Source organism: Macaca nemestrina, chromosome 3 (genome assembly GCF_043159975.1).
Source record: "Macaca nemestrina isolate mMacNem1 chromosome 3, mMacNem.hap1, whole genome shotgun sequence".
Classification (NCBI taxonomy): Eukaryota; Metazoa; Chordata; class Mammalia; order Primates; family Cercopithecidae; genus Macaca; species Macaca nemestrina.
In genome coordinates, this window is record NC_092127.1 from 191437451 (window position 1) to 191459016 (window position 21566).

General features: G+C 52.9%; 1 protein-coding gene across 11 annotated transcripts in view; it reads right to left on the bottom strand.

Moving 5' to 3' along the window:
- Nucleotides 1–468: 468 nt before the first annotated feature.
- LOC105483808 (phosphatidylinositol glycan anchor biosynthesis class G (EMM blood group)) overlaps nt 469–21566 on the bottom strand; it is a 45605-nt gene continuing 24507 nt past the window's right edge. For 2 of the 11 annotated variants that reach the window (XM_071093939.1, XM_024793379.2), the window contains exons 7-13: nt 21160–21331; nt 20443–20724; nt 18477–18931; nt 14800–14991; nt 11363–11672; nt 8050–8213; nt 469–850 (exon numbers count right to left, since the gene is read on the bottom strand). In XM_071093939.1, the coding sequence (XP_070950040.1) occupies nt 634–850; nt 8050–8213; nt 11363–11672; nt 14800–14991; nt 18477–18931; nt 20443–20523 (1419 nt within the window). In that variant the 5' untranslated portion in view covers nt 20524–20724; nt 21160–21331 and the 3' untranslated portion in view covers nt 469–633. Of the gene's footprint in view, nt 851–8049; nt 8214–8795; nt 11673–14799; nt 14992–18476; nt 18932–20442; nt 20725–21084; nt 21332–21566 lie in introns of those variants that run through there. The other 9 variants (XM_011744777.2, XM_011744779.2, XM_011744778.2 and 6 more) reach the window with 8 other exon arrangements.

Sequence of the window (21566 nt, forward strand, 5' to 3'; positions counted from 1 at the left end):
ATGAGGGTCTCACTATGTTGCCCAGGCTGATCTCAAACACCTCGGCTCAAGTGATCCCCCCACTCTGGCCTCCCAAAGTGCTGGGTTTCGCTGAACTTTTTTGTTTTGGAAAATATAGTTATTTCTCCTTCAAGTATTATATTAATATGCAATAAGATTATTTATAAATGAGTCATTTTTTTATCTTAGTTTTCATCTCAAATGCCATCAACACTGATACCTGTAACCCTCATAAACCAAAGCTCCCTGGGGCCCTCAGTGGTTTGCAGGATTCTAAGAGCTCAGTGCTCCGTAAGGTAATCCAGGTGCCTCCTCCCACAGAGCTCCTGGACTCTCTAAAAAAGGCCAGAACCTTTTCATTCATTGATTTAAACACACATATTTGGGTCATACCATAGCTTATTCAGAGGAAATTAAAAGTTCAGAAGCTTCCAGAGTGATTGTCAATAGGGGAAATATGATACAAACTGTATATTAAAGTGACATTTTATTAGACTATTTACTACTTAGTCTAAATTCAAGTATAGTAGTCAAAGAAATTAGTTATTCATCAACTTTGTTGAATTCACATCTTTCATTTTAGAATAACAGCAGACTTTAAGCATGTATTATTTTTCCAGTGTTCAGCTTAGTCTAAGACTGTGTGAGTCTGGTTTGATCCATTGCCGTGAAGAATACACAGACAGCAGCCGTAATGAGCAGATGCACTCCCTCGTAGAGAAGTTTTGGAGAAAATACGCTCCATATAAATAAATGATAACGCAGAGATGTCACCAAAACGATATATGTGGAAACTGGAATAGAACAAATCAGCGCGTAGCAGAAGCAAGCATGACTCAGTGCTGAACTGCTGTTAATAAGAAAGAAAATGTGTATTAGCACATGCCACTTACATACCACGCATGTAACAACACTTTTACTTTCAAAGAGACTCCAGTAGCTCTTGCCCTTGGACTAGAGGGCACCGTGTTCCTTCTTCCGCACACACATCCAGTCACTATGGTGCTGGGACAGGTGCCTCTCCAGATGCCCGGGAGACGGGAAAACCCATCCTGCCCCCTTGGAGGCTGTGTTCTAGTGAAGGAGGCAGGAGACACCAGATACATAACATGTCAAGAAGAGGCAAATTCATGAAGAAAAATGAAGCAGAGTAGGCCGGGCGTGGTGGCTCAAGCCTGTAATCCCAGCACTTTGGGAGGCCGAGACAGGCGGATCACGAGGTCAGGAGATCGAGACCATCCTGGCTAACACGGTGAAACCCCGTCTCTACTAAGAAATACAAAAAACTAGCCGGGCGAGGTGGTGGGCGCCTGTAGTCCCAGCTACTCGGGAGGCTGAGGCAGGAGAATGGTGTAAACCCGGGAGGCGGAGCTTGCAGTGAGCTGAGATCCGGCCACTGCACTCCAGCCTGGACGACAGAGCCAGACTCCGTCTCAAAAAAAAAAAAAAAAGAAAAAAGAAAAATGAAGCAGAGTAAACAGAAGAAGGATGGGTGAAGGCCACCACGTCCCATACACGCACCTTGAGCTCTCCAGAAATGCTTCTAAAATTTGACTGTATATAAAAATCACCTACAGTGTGTGCTGGAAGTGCCACTCTGGAGTCCCTCCCCACAGAAATCTGGATGTGGTTGGTCTGGGATGGGCAGAGGTCTGCGTCTCCACAAGGCATGGAGGCGCCCGAGGGGACATGAGCTGCAGCCCCAACTGCTCAGCAGTGCCACCGTCTGCCACCATTGTCTGTAAAACAGCTCTGAAAAACGCACCCCCAGACTTTGCACAGGTATTTAAAAATTACATATCCGGCCGGGCGCGGTGGCTCAAGCCTGTAATCCCAGCACTTTGGGAGGCCGAGATAGGCGGATCACGAGGTCAGGAGATCGAGACCATGCTGGCTAACACGGTGAAACCCCGTCTCTACTAAAAAATACAAAAAATTAGCCGGGCGAGGTGGCGGGCGCCTGTGGTCCCAGCTACTCGGGAGGCTGAGGCGGGAGAATGGCGTGAACCCAGGAGGCGGAGCTTGCAGTGAGCTGAGATCCGGCCACTGCACTCCAGCCTGGGCGACAGAGCGAGACTCCGTCTCAAAAAAAAAAAAAAAAAAAAAAAAATAAATAAATAAAATAAAATAAAAATTACATATCCATGTGCTACCATATCACATGCATTATAAAATACAAACAATGAACCGAAAATCACAAAAGGGCGAGATACAAATAAACATAAATACAAGTTCTGAGCTTTTCTCCCTGCTGTTGTGTGGAGGACCACGTCAGTCCATCTGGTCTGGGGACAATGGCCCAGCGGGGTTTGCTGAGCAAATCCACAGGGAAAGACAGCATTCTCGGAAGAGCCACCCCTCGAAGTACGTTAATGTACTCCCCTAGTTCTCAACCCACCAACACATTACATAAATCTCTTCCTCAAAGCAACTTCCCGTGAGTCTGTGATTATTGAAAAATGATAGGCCGGGCGCGGTGGCTCAAGCCTGTAATCCCAGCACTTTGGGAGGCCGAGACGGGCGGATCACGAGGTCAGGAGATCGAGACCATCCTGGCTAATGCGGTGAAACCCCGTCTCTACTAAAAAAAAATACAAAAAACTAGCCGGGCGAGGCGGCGGGCGCCTGTAGTCCCAGCTACTCGGGAGGCTGAGGCAGGAGAATGGCGCAAACCCGTGAGGCGGAGCTTGCAGTGAGCTGAGATCCGGCCACTGCACTCCAGCCTGGGCGACAGAGCGAGACTCCGTCTCAAAAAAAAAAAAAAAAAGAAAAATGATAAATTCCATTATTTGGGCACTTTCCATGCCTCATCCATGACCTCTGATCAAGTCCTGTTAGAAAGGGCCCAGGGGCAGCCCTCAGACCTTCAGAGGCCGGGCCTTCCAGGATCCAAATCTAAGTTCTGGCTTTGTGGCCTCACCGCAAAAGCAGCAGCGAGTGCTGAGCTGACCTGTCTGTGCTCTCTGTTCCGCAAGTCCCACTTCGCGGCTGCCTGGTCTCCCTAAGCATGACCTCCAGCACTCACAGGGTAGCCTGTGCTGACTAGGCAGACGCTCGTGCAAGCATGCCAGTGTGCAGACGTTCAGGGCACTGCTGACACAAAGCCAGGCGCCTCTAAAATCCACTGTGGGGCCGGGCGCGGTGCCTCAAGCCTGTAATCCCAGCACTTTGGGAGGCCGAGACGGGCGGATCACGAGGTCAGGAGATCGAGACCATCCTGGTTAACACGGTGAAACCCCGTCTCTACTAAAAAATACAAAAAAACTAGCCGGCTGAGGTGGCGGACGCCTGTAGTCCCAGCTACTCGGGAGGCGGAGGCAGGAGAATGGCGTGAACCCGGGAGGCGGAGCTTGCAGTGAGCTGAGATCCGGCCACTGCACTCCAGCCTGGGTGACAGCGCGAGACTCCGTCTCAAAAAAAAAAAATAAATAAATAAATAAAAATAAAATAAAATAAAATCCACTGTGGGCGGGGTGTGGGCGCTTCCACCATGGTGGACAGTTCCTTTGGCTCAGAGGCATTCATGCTGTTGAGAGCCTCAACACAGGAGGTGAGTGGCGAGGGGCTCCTTTTAGGGTGGGGAAAAACTCAAAGGCAGAGCACAGGCGTGTGTCCTGGGTGTGTGGGCCCCACCGCATGTCTTGTAAAGGGCTCCTCAGTCCTGTCAGCCCAGCAGCTCCGCCAGGTGCTACTTGAGGGTGTCCTGTAAGCGGATCCTGCTTCAGTGCTCACTGCTCAGGAAAGGGCGTCAACAGCCACGAAGGGCCAAGGACGGGGCTGTCTCTGGCTGGAGGTGCCTGGTACCTCGTGCTCCCAGCGACTGTCTCTGGCAGGGAGCTCAGGCCGACCCCTCCACAGCCTCACCTCAGCCCCTCACTGGCTCGCCATCTCAGGCCTTGGAGGGCCCCTGCTTCCTCCTGGCTTCTCCAAACACTCCTTCACCTCAGCCTGCCATGCACTCCGGTCAAACACTCAGACCCTGGGATCTCCCTGTGGGCGGCCCTGGTGCCTCTGTTTCCTTGCCAGGCCCAGGCTCCTTAGGCGGGTCCCCCAATCCCGTACCGCTGGTCACCACTTGGCATCTAGTCCCACGGGCGGGGAACCCACAGGGAGGTGGACGCCAAGTTATCCTCGACACACCCCCTGGTGACAGCAACACCTGGGAAAAGATGAAGAGACTCTGCAGGAAGCTTCATGGCTAAGTGGGCCGTGGCCCCATCCTACCCAGATAGCGCGCAGGAAGCTGTGGCTTAGACGTGGTACCACCTTGACTTCAGTTTAACAGTTTTTAGCGTTACCCATCTAGAAGATGGCGGCTTGCAGTTCCCACCACCTCAGCAAAGAGCCATGTGCACTGCAGGGGAGCAGGCAGCCCAGGGTGCCAGCCCGACGCCAGCCCCCGGAACAGAGGGTTGCCAACCACTCAGGGCCACGTTTTTGACCTGCTGGAAATGTATTTTCTGTCTACCATTTAGACCTAGTTACAGTTTTTCTACTCTACTGAAACAAAATAGAAACCACGAGTAAAACTTGATGCTTTAAGCTTTTAAAAGGGAAGGAGAAAACCCTATAAAATGAAGGAGAAATGCTCCTTGACTAGGAAAAGTATCATATGATACTCTCCAATTGATCAAAATGCCTTCAGCTCACTTTAAAAAAATGCTTTCATTTGTCTTTTTCCCTCCCAAATACAAACTGCCTGGCTATGTAAGAGATGAAAAGTGCCTGGTCCATCAAACTGTAATCTGCAAGCCCCAGGGCAGCTGCAAGGCCAATGACCAAACCTACAGAGAGAGGAGCCGGGCAAGTGCTTCCAGCCCTCAGTCCCCAGCTGGCCACTGGCAGGTGTGCCGTCCACACAGCAAGTGCTTGATCATGCCGTGCACAGCTGCAGCACATCCGTTCTCCAGTGGGTGCACCTCCACGCGCTCACGCCCGCTTGTCCTGACACCTGACCACACGACGTGCTGACAGCCCACCCCGGACGGCCGAGGACGGGGCCTCTTGTTTCTATAAGCCCAGTGTGAGCGCGCAGCTGGCCTCAGACAATGAGAGAAAGACATCCCAGGTCAGCTGCTGAGAGACTGGCGGGCGCTGAGCAGGGGTCTCACGGCAGACGTTTGTTTCTACACAGAACCTAAGTCAGGACGGACGTCTCCACACAGCCCCGCCACGGGGCGTGTCTCCCAGGCTGGTCTGTTGGTGGCTTCCGCCCCCCGAACCTCAGCTTTCTGCTGTGATGACAAGCTCAGTGGTGACTGTAAATTACGGGGGTCTGTCCACAGACTGCCCCAAAGTGGGCGTGTCAAGCGTCCACAGGCACCTGAAGAAAGCACAGGTGAATCTCAGGTATTCCTGTCCTTGGGAAGCTTGCAGTCTGGCAGTCTGGCCAGGAAGCGATTCTCACCTTGGAAAGGCTCCCATGTCAGCTGTGGGAAGCACATGCCTACCACTGCTAAAGCAAGGCCAATGCTCCCCGACCCCTTACAGAAACCTGTGAGTAACTGAGGGGTCCAGCCCGGGCCCGCTGAGTCGGCTGGGCGTGAGCGCTTCCACCACGGTGGATTGGACGGTTCCTTTGGCTCAGAAGCATTCATGCTGTGAGAGCCTCAACACAGGAGGTGAGCAGCCAGGAGCTCCTTTTAGGGTGGGAAAAGCTCAAAGGCAGGGCACAGGTGTGTGTGCCCGGGTGCGTGGGCCCTGCCCACATGTCCTGTAAAGGGCTCCTCAGTCCTGTTAGCCCGAGGACACCTCTGTGGAATGTCGACAGGGGGCTGGGCATCTGGGTCTGGAGGCAAGGGCAAGGGTCCCTGTGGCCTGGGTCTCAGGAGCTGGTCTGGGGAGGGGAGTAGGGAGAGGGCCTGGGTGGAGCTGAGAGGATGAACTGGTGAAGGAGGCTGTGGAGCAGAGCCAGAGGGCAGAGCGGGGCCACAGAAACGTGCAGAGTGCTCTGTGGAGTCACCGGGAGCTCCGCAGGAGAAGCCTCTAAGTGTCCTGGGAGGGCTGGCATGGGGGCTCAGCAGTCAGCACCGCCAGAGACTGCTCAGTCATGGGAGGACGTAGGAAGCCCTCCAGCCTCACTGCTCAGCAGAGGCCACAGCGCGCTCCCTGGGGCTCCCGGCAGGACTGGGGCCTCTCTGGCTGACGTGCCGAAAGCCACCCAGCATGTGCCTCAGACGCTCGCCTGCTGTGGAGGAGGCCGCGCCATGGGACGCAATTTCAGCACCCGGAGAAACACACAGGTGCTGCAGGGATTCGTGACTGTGGCTGGCAGCAAGGACAAGCGTGGAGCACGGGGCACTCTGGCAGATGCTGCAGGGGCCACTAGCCCCTCCAAGGCTGTGAACACTTCTAAGTGCCCCCCAATGAGCCCCCAGCAACTCCCATTTTACAGACGAGAAAACCAGGCACATGTGAGTCAGGTAACTTTGCAGGCCCTGGGGTCTCTGCCAGACCAAGCTGGGAGGTACAGAATCAACCTCCCTGCACTCCACCCAGCGCCTGACTCCGCCAGGCCAGGCACGGAGGCTGCTGTGGTGAACAGAGCTGGTGAAGCCCCTGCCTCACGAAGCCGCCTTTCTTGGGGGAGCAAGAGAGAAACATCATGAGGAAGCAGAGTGCGTGCGGCGGTGGGAATGCTGCAGAGAAGATGGGCGTGTGGATGGGGGGCTGCACCCTTGATCGGGGGTCCCCCAGGGGAGGGGACATCTGCACAAAGTGCCAGGAGACAGGTGTGTGGATTGGGGGGGCTGCACCCTTGATCTGGGGTCCCCTGGGGGAACTTCTGCACAAAGCTGCCAGGAGACGTGTGGGTGTCAGTGAGGAGACCTCAGGCTCACTGGAGGGAAGGAGGTGGACCAGGGAAGGAGGCGGACCAGGCAGGAGAGCATAGAGGGCAGGCCAGACGCAGCTTGAAGGGATTTCTCAGCAACAGGGGACGGGACTCAGGTCTCTGAACTTCCCTGTGCGCCCCCCCGCTCGTTTTTCCAACCCAATTCATCAGCCTATGTGTAGAAGACACACGCCCCCAGCTACTCAAGGACGACTCGAAACAGGCACGGCCCCAACCACGAGCCTTCCCCAGGGTCCTGCGCGCTCCACCAGGGTCTCTGGGGGCCGAGAGCAGTCTTTTATCTTCATGTCCCCAAAGGGGAGGACTAGCCACCCTCCATCTGGCCACCAGCAAGCAGATAAACCCGGGGTGGCAGGAAAGGAATTTTCCTTCCGGTGTCTCTAGAAACCATGTGCTGGTGTGACTTGGAGAGCCCAGCGAGACCCCGTCAGACTTGACCCTGGGGAGCCCAGCGAGACCCCGTCAGACTTGACCGTGGGGAGCCCAGAGAGACCCCATCAGACCCGACCCTGGGGAGCCCAGAGAGACCCCGTCAGACCCGACCCTGGGGAGCCCAGAGAGACCCCGTCAGACCCGACCCTGGGGAGCCCAGCGAGACACCATCAGACCCGACCCTGGGGAACCCAGGGAGACCCTGTCAGACCTGACCCTGTGGAGCCCAGCGAGACCTCATCAGACCCGACCGTGGGGAGCCCAGAGAGACCCCGTCAGACCTGACCCCGGGGAGCCCAGCGAGACCCCGTCAGACCCGACCCTGGGGAGCCCAGCGAGACCCCGTCAGACCCGACTCCGGGGAGCCCAGCGAGACCCTGTCAGACCCGACCGTGGGGAGCCCAGCGAGACCCCATCAGACCCGACCCCGCGGAGTCCAGCGAGACCCCGTCAGACCCGACCGTGGGGAGCCCAGCGAGACTCCGTCAGACCCGACTGTGGGGAGCCCAGCGAGACCCCGTCAGACCCGACCCCGGGGAGCCCAGCAAGACACCGTCAGACCCGACCCTGGCCCTACACGGACCGCCCAGGCTGGCCTCTGGCCCTTGAGCTTTGGACTGTTGCTTATTTAAGGAAAAGAAAACTGTTGAAAAGACTGTTGGATCCATGGAGCTCAGACTCCCTTGCATATGGAACAAAGTATGACCCTTAAAACCAGGCAGCCGGCCCCCAGAACTGTGCTGAACGGCAGAGGGGCACCTCACCTGCGTGTTTCTGAGCTCAGGAAGTGCACCAAGTGGCTGGCCCAGAGCACAGGCCCTGCATACGTCCCAAACGCTGTCAGGAGCACGGCTGGGATTTCCACGTAGGTGTCTAAACCCACGAACCCTGCGGAGATGTCCACGGTGGCAATGTTGTTGGAGTTGCCCTGGAATACAGGAGAAGAGCTGACTAAGGCCTCACAACACGTGGCATCAACAGCCATGATGTTAGCGTGAAACGTGTACACAGCCCAGATAACCATGCCAGCACAGACACACGTGTGGTCAGAGGTGGCTGCCCAGGCATTCCTTCAGACCGCTGAGCTGGCCTTGCCTGGGTGGCACCCCCTCCCCCGCTTGCAGTGCCCAGGCTATGGAGGGGCACGTGAGCTGTCCGTGCAGAAGCTGTGGCCTCCTCTGAGGAAGGACACACACACAGACTGGCTGGCTGACTGCGGCACATCTCAGACCTTTGTCCAGACCCATCGACTTTTCTTAAGCCCATGGACCTCCCCTCAAGGACCCCCATCCGAGGGGGCGCATATGGCCCTGAGAGGTACAGATGCTGGGCCCAGCCAAGGGGGTAATTGGGCTGAAGACTAGAACGGGCACCCAGCCAGGTGCCATCTACAGTGAGGCACTGCGAGTGGGTTACATGGAGGAGGGCAGGCCAGTCGCCAGGGGAGCACAGCCCCTGGTACAAATTGGTAACTCACATCTGGTTTACGTATCAGACCATGAGGACTCACTTGGTCTCGTCAAACTTCATCTGTCAAGATTCTGGCCAGTCCCGGCCCAGCCCTGGTAGGTAACTCTCTGCAGCATGCAAGGGCTGATGCCACACAGCTTACCCTGCTCCTAGTGATTCTGGATCCCAAAAAGAGGTCTTCTGAGAGACCCTGCCTCTCTGGTCCCAGGCCCCGCCTCTCCACTCCAAGAACCCGCCTCCACTCCTAGGCTCCACCTCTCCACTCCTAGGCCCTGCCTCTCCACTCTAAGACCACACCCTTCCACTCCTAGGCCCCCCCTCTCCACTCCCAGGCCCCTCCTCTCCACTCCCAGGCCCCGCCTCTCCACTCACTCCTAGGCCCCACCTCTCCATTCCTAGGCCCTGCTTCTCTGCTCCCAGGCCCCGCCTCTCCACTCCAAGAGTACAACCTTCCACTACTAGGCCCCTCCTCTCTGCTCCCAGGCCCTGCCTCTCCACTCCCAGGCCCTGCCTCTCCACACTCCGTCTTTACTGACTCTGATGTCTGTCACTTGCCTGTCATGCTGACCTTTCCTCAGAAACTCAGGACATCTACAGTCTGACAGCACATATCTCTATCAAGCCCAATGACCCCAAGCCCAACAAAGATCCCTCTCCAGAATCAGAACTGTTCATGTCCACAAAACACTGGCTGGGTGTTTACCAGCTTGACTCCTTCCTCCCTTTCCATGCAGACAACTGTGGGCCCAGGGGGTCCCCACGTCATGTTGATGCTGCTTCCTCAGTATCTCACAGATGTGCGTTGACTCCTATCCCTGTTGTCATAGGCCCCAGCCCTTCGATTTCGCTTCCCCTGAGACCCACTGGACTCGCGGCTACCGCCTCTCTTGGAAGGCACCTCCCCAGTCATGTGACTCCTCTGCTTGGAAGCCCTTCTGCAGGGAGACTGAGGAGACAGCAAACAGGCAGAAGCAGCAGGAGACCCTGGAGGGCGGCAGAGGGACAGAGTCTCAGATGCCATGATGGGAGCAGGGGAGGAGGACACCTGGGAGGCCACTGTGGCTCTGAGCAGGCTCAGCCAGGCACAGAGACTGCCAGCCATGCTGACATGTCCGTAGCTGCACAGCAGCTTTACCTGCATGACTTCATTTAAGCCAACAGTCCTGACGTGCTTCGTAATTATCCTCATCAAACAGGGAGGAAACGGAGGCAGAGAGACCCGGGGACTGGGTGAACGTGGAGGGCCAGCAGATGAGCAAGGGCAGTCACATTCCTGATCCCTGGTCTGTTAAGGAACTGCCCAGTTGAGGGCAGGAATCAGGGATGGGCAGCAAAGCCACAGGTTCCTCCCGAAGGAGATCTAACATTAAGGGGCAGCAGACTCAGCCTCAAAACAGGAGCCGTGGGGAGAGGGGGGAGACCAGGGAGGGCTGGCTCCTGGGGAGGCCAGGAGACCACTATCCCCGGTTTACAGATAAGGAAACGAAGGTGTGACAAGAGCCTGCTGGAGGCCACCTGGCTTGAACGTGCTGGACACCAGCATCCAGGCCTGCAGTTCTGCTGGGGACACCCTTGTGCCTTGTGTGGACATGGCAGGGAAACCTGCAGGGGCCTGAGTGGGTCAGAAGGGTCGGGGAAGCACTAGGACAGGGCTAAGAAGCTGGCCACTAGCCACTGGCCACCTACTCGTTGTACCTGAAGACACAGACTTCTGTAACGTCACGCCTACCCCTCCTTTGGGCTTCAGGATCAGAGGGACAGACATACAGACAGAAAATCCTGCAACTGTGGGCTGTTCCATGGGAAAGGCTGGGAACACCAGGAAAGGAGGAGAGGATGGAGGAGAGGCCCTGTCGGGACACAAAGAACTGCACAGCCTCCTGGGATGAGACAGCGGAGAGGCAGACAGCGGTGCACACCAAGAAAATACAGACCTCACGGTAAAGACAAAAATGGAACCACGATGCTCAGCTGGTGCAAAGTGACTCAGCCTGGGAGTCAGGGCTGGAAGGGAACCAGCAGGCCTGTGCCCGCTCTCCTGAGGTTGCCGGGAGGCTGGATGAGGCTGGATCCCTCTGAGGCCCCGTCTACCTGTCCATCTATGTCTCTTCATAACTGAGGTGGTTTGGGCTTGTCTGAGATGGGTCTTTACACTGGACAGAAGCCCTTGTGACCCACCAGGCCTCAGGGAGCTAACAATCGGGGGGAACAAATGGCCCCCAGTGTGGACAGCCCAGACACCAGGGGCAAAGGGCATGAACGAGAACAATTATTACATCCATCAATGAAGCAAGTGAACAATGGGATGTCTGTGCTTCCTGAACTGCTTGTAATAAATAAACCCAGGCCTGGCCCGGCAGAGCAGCAATTCGCTGTCTTAAGCACCCACACATCCACACCTGGGACGTCTGTCTTAAACGACCGGCTGTACTTTATCTTACAAAATACACCCGAGAGTTCAGCATCATTCACCATGCCATACTGACAGTTCTTTCGCTAAACAAACATTGTAACTTTCCAACGTCTGGTAAAATTTTCTCAAAGAAAAATACAAAATAAATATGTAAAAAGTGAAGTCTTCTACCCATGATAATAATGAAAACCTACCTGAAAATAGAAGAAGGCTTGCCCAAACCAATAATGCATCACAGTAATCTCAGCTGCATCGTGCCTCAGGGGCTTCCAGATGAACTTAGTCATGAGAGTCTGAATCAAGAGACTAAATGCTAAGACCGGAAGATTATGTGGTCTAAAGAGCAAGGCTGCCAGAAGAACTAATCCACTATGTATCTCCCACAAACCTACAGTCTTGAGTTGGAAGTCTGCAGCAATGACTTGAGATTTAAGTAAGTCTTTGGTGCCCGTGAACAGAATGCCAAGGACAAAGACATAAACAAAACGAGCTTCAATAATACCCCTAAAAAAAAAGCAAAACAAGTTAGATTCATTAGCACCAGTGAGAAAAATTCAAAAACATTTTCCCATGAAAAACACACCCATCTGCCTAGGGAACCAGTAAATGTCCCAGCACTGCTGGCTAAAGGAGCCGCGGCACCCTCCCTACCCCCCAGGTCCCGCCACGGCAGAGGGCATGTCTCCCCCGCACAGCAGCCCTGAGGAGCCGCTGCCAATGGCCCACAGGTGTGTCCTCGTGCAGACTCTTCTGCTGGGGTTGGCTTCAGGGAGATCTCGCTCATTTGGCCCAAGGATCACCTGGTGGCACCACCCAAGGTGCCCTCGTGGCCCGCCTGCTTTGCACAATTAAAAAAAACCCAATGCACTGGTATAAGATTCACCTCTAAGAAACTGCCGTAAGTTCATAAACGTTAACTGTACAACTGGGCAGATTTAAAGAAGCATTTGCACATTTACAGGTACACACACATGCAGTTATGGGGACACAAGCACCTGCACGTTTACAGGCGCACACGCAATGGTGCAGTCGTCCAACCCGCGGGCTCTGGACAAAGGCAGAGCTCTGCTCAGCCCAGGCCCTGCTGCTCACTAGCTCTCCGACTCGGGGCGTGTCAATCAAGACTTCTGACCCTCAGCTTTGCTATTTGTAAAATGGAGAGAAAATGGTTCTACACTTCACAAAGTCATCCTCGGAATTAAGCAAGGCAATGCAGAGAGTGTTTGGCACACAGTAAGCTCAGTAAATACTAAGTACTCTTATGATAGTTATCTGTAAAGGATACAATTACCAAAAAATTTCATATTACAAAACACGTATGTTCCTAAAACATAGTATTTTAAATAAATTTTGTAAATGAAATACTTCATATATCCTGCAAAAGGTGATCATTTAAAATAATCATAGTTTTTTTATATCACCGTAATATTGTGAAAACTAAATTTTCCTATATTAGATTTTCTTAGAAAGTTTTGTACATTAAGAAATTAAACTTTGATCAGTTTAGTTCAAACAGCCTGAGCGCTGTATACCATGTGCCTGGCAGTGTGGCTGACACGAGGGGCCCACATCCTGGCTGAGGAGCTGGGGTCAGACACCTGGCAACCCCCACAGGTCAAGGTGTGTGCCAAGCTGAGAGTGAATTGTAGGTCCATCTGCATTCAAAGAAGGGAGAAATCAGCAAAGGTCACAATCACTGGAGAAGTTTCATAGAAGGGACTGGTTTCTGTGTCAAGAAAGGACGCCAGAGCAGGAGGGTGGTGAGCAGGAGGGTGGTGAGCAGATGCAGGCATCATCTGGGGCCTTTGGTGGGTCCTCCTCCTCCCCTGGCCAGGCAGCACCTGATCCTGCTCATCCAGGCCCACCCCACTTCCACCTCCACTCCAGCCATCCCTAGGCTTCTGAGTGGAGGAGAGTCAGGAACTGAGTGCAAAGGATTTCAGACTATCAGTGGATGGCAACGCCTGAGGGACTGACAGGAGAGAGGCAGCTGTTACAATGATCTAGAGCCAGGATGCATCTGCGGCCAGGACCTATTTACAATCGGGACAGATGGGGACAAAGGACGGAAGCACTTTACAGGAAGAAGGTGAACCAGGCAGTGCGTGTGGAAAGAAAAGGCACACTGGCTAGTTCTGGACACTAGCAAATTACATGCTGCAGGAAGCAGGCCAGGGAAGGGAAGAGGGCCAAGGTCTTCAGATGAGTGATGCTGAAATTCAGTGCACAGATCTGCGAGGAAACAAATTTATTCACGCACTGCATCCTAAACACACACCCCCAAATGTAACATCCATTTGGATGAGCCCAAAGTCTCAGATTCCAAAGTCAACAGTCTTTGAGACATCTCCACAGAACACTGCTGGTACCTGCCCGTCAGCATCCTCTCCACACTGAGGGTCTGCTACACTGCCACTGCCTCAGCCAGGCCTCAGCTCACCCTAACCCCTACCCCTTACTCCCCACTCAGCCAGGAGGTATTTCCAGGAGTGCCCCGGAGCCCCACAGCCACTCCTCAGACTGGCCACAGCCCTTAGCAGTCACCTTGACTTTTGCTCTGATTAGAAAAGCAACACTTGTTAACTGTAGACATTGCTAAGATACAAAAATAAGTAAAAAGCAAGACCACAATCTATGATTTCGGGTCCTAAATATAATCATCAGTATTTTAAGTATGTAGTCTTTCATATTAAGTATGAAAAAAAAAAAAACAGGTACACACTTAGTAAGCTGGGGTCATACCACCGTTTTACAGCCCACTGTTCCACAACATGCTTCTCTGTTCTGTGCAAACAGGCTGCCTAACAACCAGAAGACTCCTTTACAGAGCAGTGACCTCACTGAGAGGATCACTTATTGTTGCTGGATAATTACCCTGGTAGTTCCTTTTTGCAAGTGTGAAGGACACTTCAGTGGGCGTGCCTCTGTCCCATCCCAGGCTCCTGCCTCTGCTTATATTCTTGAGGTAAATTGAAATAGAGTCAGCTATATAAATTTAAATAGAGGGTCACCCACACGTTACAAGCTGCCCTCCAGAACGGCCTCTGCTCATCCCACTCCTGAGGATGAGAAGGAGCCTGCTTTACCACCACAACACCGTTAAAATCAGAAACACGGCTGCCTTGACACGAAGAAAACGGTCCTCCTGACTGAGCCCTCCCACCGATCGGCAGGAGCTCCTGGCCCCTCACGGGGGCTCGTTGTAAATTATGAGGACAGTGTGATTTTCCAGCAAGCTTCATCTCCCAACCGCTGGGAAATATCCACCTGTCGTCCTTGTCGCCAATTACATCCTGACCAGGAAACAGAACCCTGGTCATCACGTGCTGCCACTCACTTAGAAACCGATTCATACTCATCTGTCTGTCCCATCACACACCCTGAAGGTTTCATTTTAAATTTAAAAAAATCTTACTTCCAAGTGATTTCTCTTCTAAAAGTAACACATAAAACATAAAAAGTGCTAACAACGGGGCTGGGGGGTTTTCTCAGTTACACTCCAGCAGCTGTTGACACAATCCCAATTCACAAACACCAAACTCCAGTGCTGTGAAGACTGGCAGGGTCTTCTCAGTCCATCAAAGAGTGAAGTGGTTCTATGCGCCCCATGTCTGCCACGCACTTAACTTACTTGGAAATGTCCTTGCTGTCCGGCCGCCACGGGAACCGGACACTCCCGATGGCTGCCCGGTAGCAGTAGACGCCCAGCAGCCCCAGCGCCAGGGCAGCCTTGGACACAGAGGAGCACCCCCTCTGCACCAGCACAAAAACTACGAGGAGGGAGATGGCAGCCAGGACAGAGAGCTCGGCTTTGTGATCAGAGCTGAAATGAGATGGAGAATGCCAGCATTACAGCAAACAAACAGCGATGAGATCAATCTACACCGAGTGGCTTTCAAGGAACTGTATTAAAAAATAGCTGATTTTCCCAAAAACCAAAGATTACATGAAATTGTTGGTTTTTATTTTCTTTTTTTTTTTATTTTTTTATTTTTTATTTTTTTTTTTGAGACGGAGTCTCGCTCTGTCCCCCAGGCTGGAGCGTAGTGGCTGGATCTCAGCTCACTGCAAGCTCCGCCTCCCGGGTTTACGCCATTCTCCTGCCTCAGCCTCCCGAGTAGCTGGGACTACAGGCGCCCGCCACCTCGCCCGGCTAGTTTTTTGTATTTTTTAGTAGAGACGGGGTTTCACCGTGTTAGCCAGGATGGTCTCGATCTCCTGACCTCGTGATCCGCCCGTCTCGGCCTCCCAAAGTGCTGGGATTACAGGCTTGAGCCACCGCGCCCGGCCGGTTTTTATTTTCAAACGAAGGTTCTTAAAGTGTAACAAATCAAAGACGGTCAACCTCAGTGGGGTGTGGTGGCTCACGCCTGCAATCCAGCACTTTAGGATGCCGAGGCATAAGGATCGCTTGAGGCCAGGAGTTTGAGACCAGCCTGGGCCACATGGTGAGACCTCATTTTATTTAAAAAAAAAAAAAAAAAAAGGACAGTCAACTTGAACTCTCACTTCTCATTCACAAATAGGTTTCCCATCATCAGATCTGGATGCCCAGAGGCCAGGTGGTAACAAATATATAAAGAGTCCTCTTGCCCCCTGGCACCCTCTCGGGAGCAGGCCTGCATCTACCAGCTCACCTCCTCCTCCCACCCTCTCCCATTAACTCGGTAACGCACGACATGTCCCTAGACCCACATGGCTTCTCACAGGGTCTGCCGTCACCTGCTCCTGGGTGAGGAGATGGTGCAGAGGTTGACAGCTCGTCAGAGAGCAGAGACTGAAGTCCTGACCGCACTGCAGTGGTGCAGCACCAGCCAGCCCTGGCCTGAGTGTGAGGCAGTGACGGCCGGGCTCCCTTCTGTTTCTTTCATGGCAGCTCTCACTTCAAAGCCTCCCAGGATGGGAGGGGGAGACTGGGGCCACACGGGGGCCTGGGCCTCACCCCAGGAAGGGGCACCTGGGTTTTTTTGTATTGTTACTTTTAAAATGGCACGTGTTTTTACACAATCTTCAGGACTGTTATAATAATAAAGTAGAACAATTATAACAATGTAATTGTTACTGTCAGAAATTATATGAATGTGCGCTGTCTCAAAATACTGTAATATTTTCAGACAACGGTTGACCTCGGGTAAGCAAAACTGCGGATAACGCGGTGGGGGATGACTCTTGCATGTGGGGTGGAAAGCCAGCCAGTTCTCTCCTAATGCTTTAACTTTCCAGGAAAGTCAGGAACAAGGTGTCACAGTGCTATTCCGGGACACGGAGCTCCGTGACACACCCTGCTCTACATGCCTGGGATCCGACCCCGAAGCTGGCGTGCCCAGCACAACCTCCCGTCAGCCTGTTCCCCCTCCGCTTCCTCACCTCCGGAGCGGGGACCAACCAAAGTCCTCTCTCCGGGGTTGCTCTGGAAAGGAAATGTGTGGGCACACGGCAGGCAGATTACCTGAAGGACCCGATCTGTGATGACTTTGGTTACCAAGGTTTTAGTAATTTAGTTAATGCTTAGCCTCCCACAAGAATTACTTAATCAGAAGAATCTGTAATTTCGCAGCTTCTGATGTAAATTTACAAGTATCTTCCAAAAGAACCGTGACACTAACGTGGCCCCAGGAATCCTCACATGCTCACCAAGACTGAGTCTCGTCATTCAGTTCTGTTTCTCTGCCTCAGCAGGTATGAAGTCACACCCTGTCATTTAACCGGAAGTACCCTCATTACTAGGACTGGGCATTTCTCTTTTCCTTCTGCTGGCATTTCTTATAGGAGTTCTCTGCAGTGATGAGACCACAACCCGTGCCTGTTACTCTCATCGCAGATACTGTTTCATTTTGCTGTTCTTCTTTTACTTTAGCTTCCTAAGTCTTCACTGCCAGATAATTAAAATTTAAAGTCTAGACAAATCTTAATTATTTTTCTGTCCTAGTTTCTTATACTTATTTTGAGCCTTGCTTGAAATGATTTGCTACACTTTCTAGGCGGTTTTCCAGTTGCCAATGAAAGGCTCAGGAGGTGGCTGAATTCCTCCACACGGCTCTTACCCTCAGGGTGAGGAGAGAGAAAAGGGAGGATGGAGAGGAGAAAGGAGGGGAGCTAAGGACAAAGCTGACCCACAGACGCTGCACCCACTTTGCCTGGCTGACCCCATCCTTGCTGCTGCCCTGGGGATCATCGGCAGTGGGATATGGGTCTGGGGGAATGACATGGCTTAGATGTTTGTCCACTGCAAATCTCACATTGAACTTGGACATTCAGGCTGGGCACAGTGGCTCACACCTGTAATCCTAGCACTTTGGGAGGCCGAGGTGGGTGGATCACTTGAGTTCAGGAGTTCGAGACCAGCCCAGCCAACATGGTGACACCCCGTCTCCACTAAAAACACAAAAATTAGCCAGGCATGGTGGCGGCACCTGTAATCCCAGCTACTCAGGGGCCGAGACAGGAGAATCTCTTGAACCGGGGGGCAGAGGTTGCAGTGAGCCGAGATTGTGCCACTGCACTCCAGCATGGGTGAGACTGAAACTCTGTTTCAAAAAAAAAAGACACTGGACCTCCAGGGTTGGAAGTGAGCTTGGTGGGAGACGTCTGGGTCATGGGGGCAGATCCCTCATGAATGGCTTGGTGCCATCTTCGCAGTAATGAGCACATTCTCCCTCTGGCTGTTCACAAGAGAGTTGGTGTTTAAAAGCACCAGACACCTCCCCCATCCCTCTCTTGCTCCTGCTCTCGCCACATGAAGTGCTGTCTCCTGCTTTGCCCTCCGCCATAACGGCCAGTTTCCTGAGGCCTCTCCAGGAGCAGATGCCAACACCATGCCTCCCGTGCCGCCTGCAGAGCTGAGAGCCAGGATGAGCCTCTTTCCTTACACGTGACCCGGCCTCAGGTATTTCTTCACAGCAACGCAGGAACGGCCTGACACAGGGGGACGCTGAGTGACGGGCGGGGGCACAGCCTGGGCATGGACGGGGCGTCCAGAACAAACCATTAGCAAGCCTGACCCCGAAATGACATCTTTACTCTATCATGATCATTGAAACACAAGGTTTCAATCACGAAGAGTTACAGTGGTTCAGCACTAATAAATCAAACCTATTAGGCCAGCCCCCAAATAAATTCACCTCTCTACACTAATTCTAGTATCTAGTAAAAACACTGGTTTTAGTATATTTTCCCAGTTCTTCAGATCTCAAAATACTATCCCATTCTTAATATGAAAAATGATCTCAATTTAGAAAAAGAAGAGCTTGGCAGGTGACCAACTGGCTGTAGAAAGTCTGGCCTGTGACCACAGGCCCATGCTCTCACCTGGTGAGCCAGTGGCCGAGGTCAGGCCGGTGAGCCCACTGCACACCTGTCTGGTTTAGAGAGCGCAGCAGCCGGCAGCAGGCCAGTATCAGCCACGGACTGGCCAGCACCATCCACTTCTCGTGGCCTCTGAGCCCTTGGGAGGCAGAGGGGCTTCTGTGGCCTTTGTCTCGCTCCAGCGCATCACAGGCAGGCCCGTCCTGCCACGCTGCTGTGGCCCCGTCAAGCCCTTGTTCCACACGGAGGCCACATGGAGGCTCACTGTCGTCTCCCAGAAAGCAGTTTCTATAGGTTTCTTGGCTCAGAGCTAGACACAAGGTGTTCACAAGGAAGTACCAGGTCTGGTGTTCCTCCTCCACGAAGCTGCTGGCACCCAGGCTCAAGACGTGGCCCGCCGTCCCTAGCAGAATAAGAAGGTCTAGCTCTGACCACCTTGAGCTGGGATGCACAGGGTTCTGTAAAAAGCAAAGCACATTTTGTAAGAGACAGTCTGATAATTACGCACATCTTGTGGCATGTCAAGTCCTTGCTCACAGCAGAAAATGCCCTGGACACACACCGTTGTTCCTCGCACCCAGCACCTGGGCCCCTACACTGGAACAGCCCCCTTCTGCTCCAATGGCAGGAACCCTCCTCTTGGGACGCAGCCTGCAGAAGTGGAGACGCCCTCAGCCCAGGCAGGGGAGCCGGGACACAGCACGGCCAGCCAGCATGTCCTCCCACTGGACTGCAAGGCCCAAGCTGAGCGACAAAGACTGATTATGGTCAGAACCCTCTGGGCAGTGATGGAGCCCAAAGAGCTTGCCCAGAGGCTCCTGGCCCTGGCCCTCCGTGCTCCCGCGTCCAGGCTCTTGAAGAGCTCTGGTCTTCAGATGGGCATCGCCAGTTCCTGCTTCTTGAAACCAAAGAACCCCAACAATACATCCCACCAAACCAGACCTCGAATTTCTCATGAATATTCCAGAAATCCAGAAAGTTTCCACTAAAATGGTTAATTCTGTTGAAATGACAAAGTTGACATCACAGTACTGTCCCTTAAATATACGAACTTAAAGCAGTCAAAATCAAAGATGAGGACTCAATTATTGCCATTTACTCTTTTGATAACTATATATTGCGTGCGGCTAGGTACTAATTCAATAGAGGGAGAGAGAGCATGAGCCCAGGTAGGCCCGAGGTGCGAGCATGGATGCAGATCATCCTGGCTCCGAGGAAGCCTGTGGCCTGATCACAACGCTGTGTCTTGGTCAGACACTCAGCACAGGGCCTCTGACAGCTCAAGCCAAGAGCGGATAAGGGCTGCGCAGGGCTGGGGTGGGGGCCAACAGTCCTGCTGCCACTGCACTAAGTCACTTCATCCTGGACTCTGGATCTGAGTGCGACCATCCGCCTCTTTCCCACTGCCTCGCCACCACTCCCCAGCTAACAAATGAAGGTGTCCGAGGCCAAAGACTAAGAATTCCAACAGAAAACATCCACCTTGGAAAGAAATCTGGACCTGATGAGGCAGGATGCATTCTGGAGGCAGCAGGATGAGTGAGGCGACCAAGTCTCCTTTTGACCCTCCTGAGTGTCCAGGACAACTGTCTTTTCTTCCCTCAGCTGCAGCTCCCACGCCTCTGCTGGGAGGCTGTCTGATTCACGCACCCCCTCAGTGGGGGGTTCATTCCTCTGTGACCACCAGCTCTTTACAATCGCCTTTGTGACAGTCGCAGGAACCTAGCTTTCCAAGAACTAAGGCATGTGACCTGACAGCACAGATGTGAACACCTGTGTCAGGACACCCTGAGGCCTCGGATAAGGCTGCTCCAAGTCCTTCCCTGAGGCCCCCTGTCCAGGGCACTGCCAGCACTTGGCACACACCAGGTGTTCAACGGAAGTCTGATAAATGAAAGGCAGCCTGAAACAACAAGAACAGCCTGAGCAGAAGGACCACATCACATTCCTAGGAACCAGCCGTACGTACCTTCCTGGAGGCGTTTCCACCCACGAGCATGTTGGTCAGAACAGAAACGACCACACACAGCAGCGCCGAGGCCAGCACCATCACCCCACCTGCTGCCAGCCACGAGAGGCCACAGAAGTAGCACGAACTTTCAGCTGAGGTGCACACAATGACGTGAACGGCCGAAAGAACCAAGATTACCAAATAAAAGAGCAGAGAAAACCCAGGAGATGACAGTGGGACTTCCAGCTCAGCCTTTCTGTGCAGTGCCTGTGGGACGCTGAGCAGGAGCAGGGTGAGAACCTGGAACAGAGAAACAGCAGCGTTCACAGACTGCTGGGCTTGGAGAAACCCACTTAAAAACAAGCCCAACTCCCGCTCTCTTGTCAGCTGTCCACACAGTAAAAGCAGAAAAGAAAGCTCAGGAAAAGATGATTCTTAATTAACTGCCCCAAAATGCATGGCGTGATTTTTTTTTTTATCACCTGTAGCAATACTGAGTGATGCCAATTGACACCTGACAATACTCTGGGTCTTGTCACAAATCAGGACACACCACGAAAGAGTTAAACAAGAAAATTAATATTTTCCCATTTTTAATAACATCAAGATATATACTTAAAACTATAAATATTTGGCTGAGTTATCAAATCAATGCAACACCTGAGCCATGACTGTGTGAGCATCTGTACCTCCAAAACCACGACAGTCCCCACCATCATCGAATACATGTCGTACTGGGCCACTTGTGTGCTCAGGGACAAGCTCAGCGTCTTCAGAGCAGCCAGGTACTGCCTGAGAACCTTGGAGCCCAGGTTGAACAGGACTTCTGAATGCTTTTCCTCCAAGTACAGTCTGATCCAGTTCCCATGCAATCTTTCTGACATTTTAAACTGCTCAAACCCAGGATCTATTAAGAAGACAGAAAAGTTACATGCGCACGCACACACCATGAACATACATATATATACATAATCTCAAAGTATTTAGTTACGCGTGGCACATGGCAAAGCCTTCTCTTTTTAGAACTGACACTTAACGAAGATGAACCATTCCTTTGGGTGGGGGTCTGCAACGTCTTCTGTAAAGCCTGGAAAGCCGCCGATGTGCATCCATCCGCCCTCTGGCGATACGGGCCTTGGTCC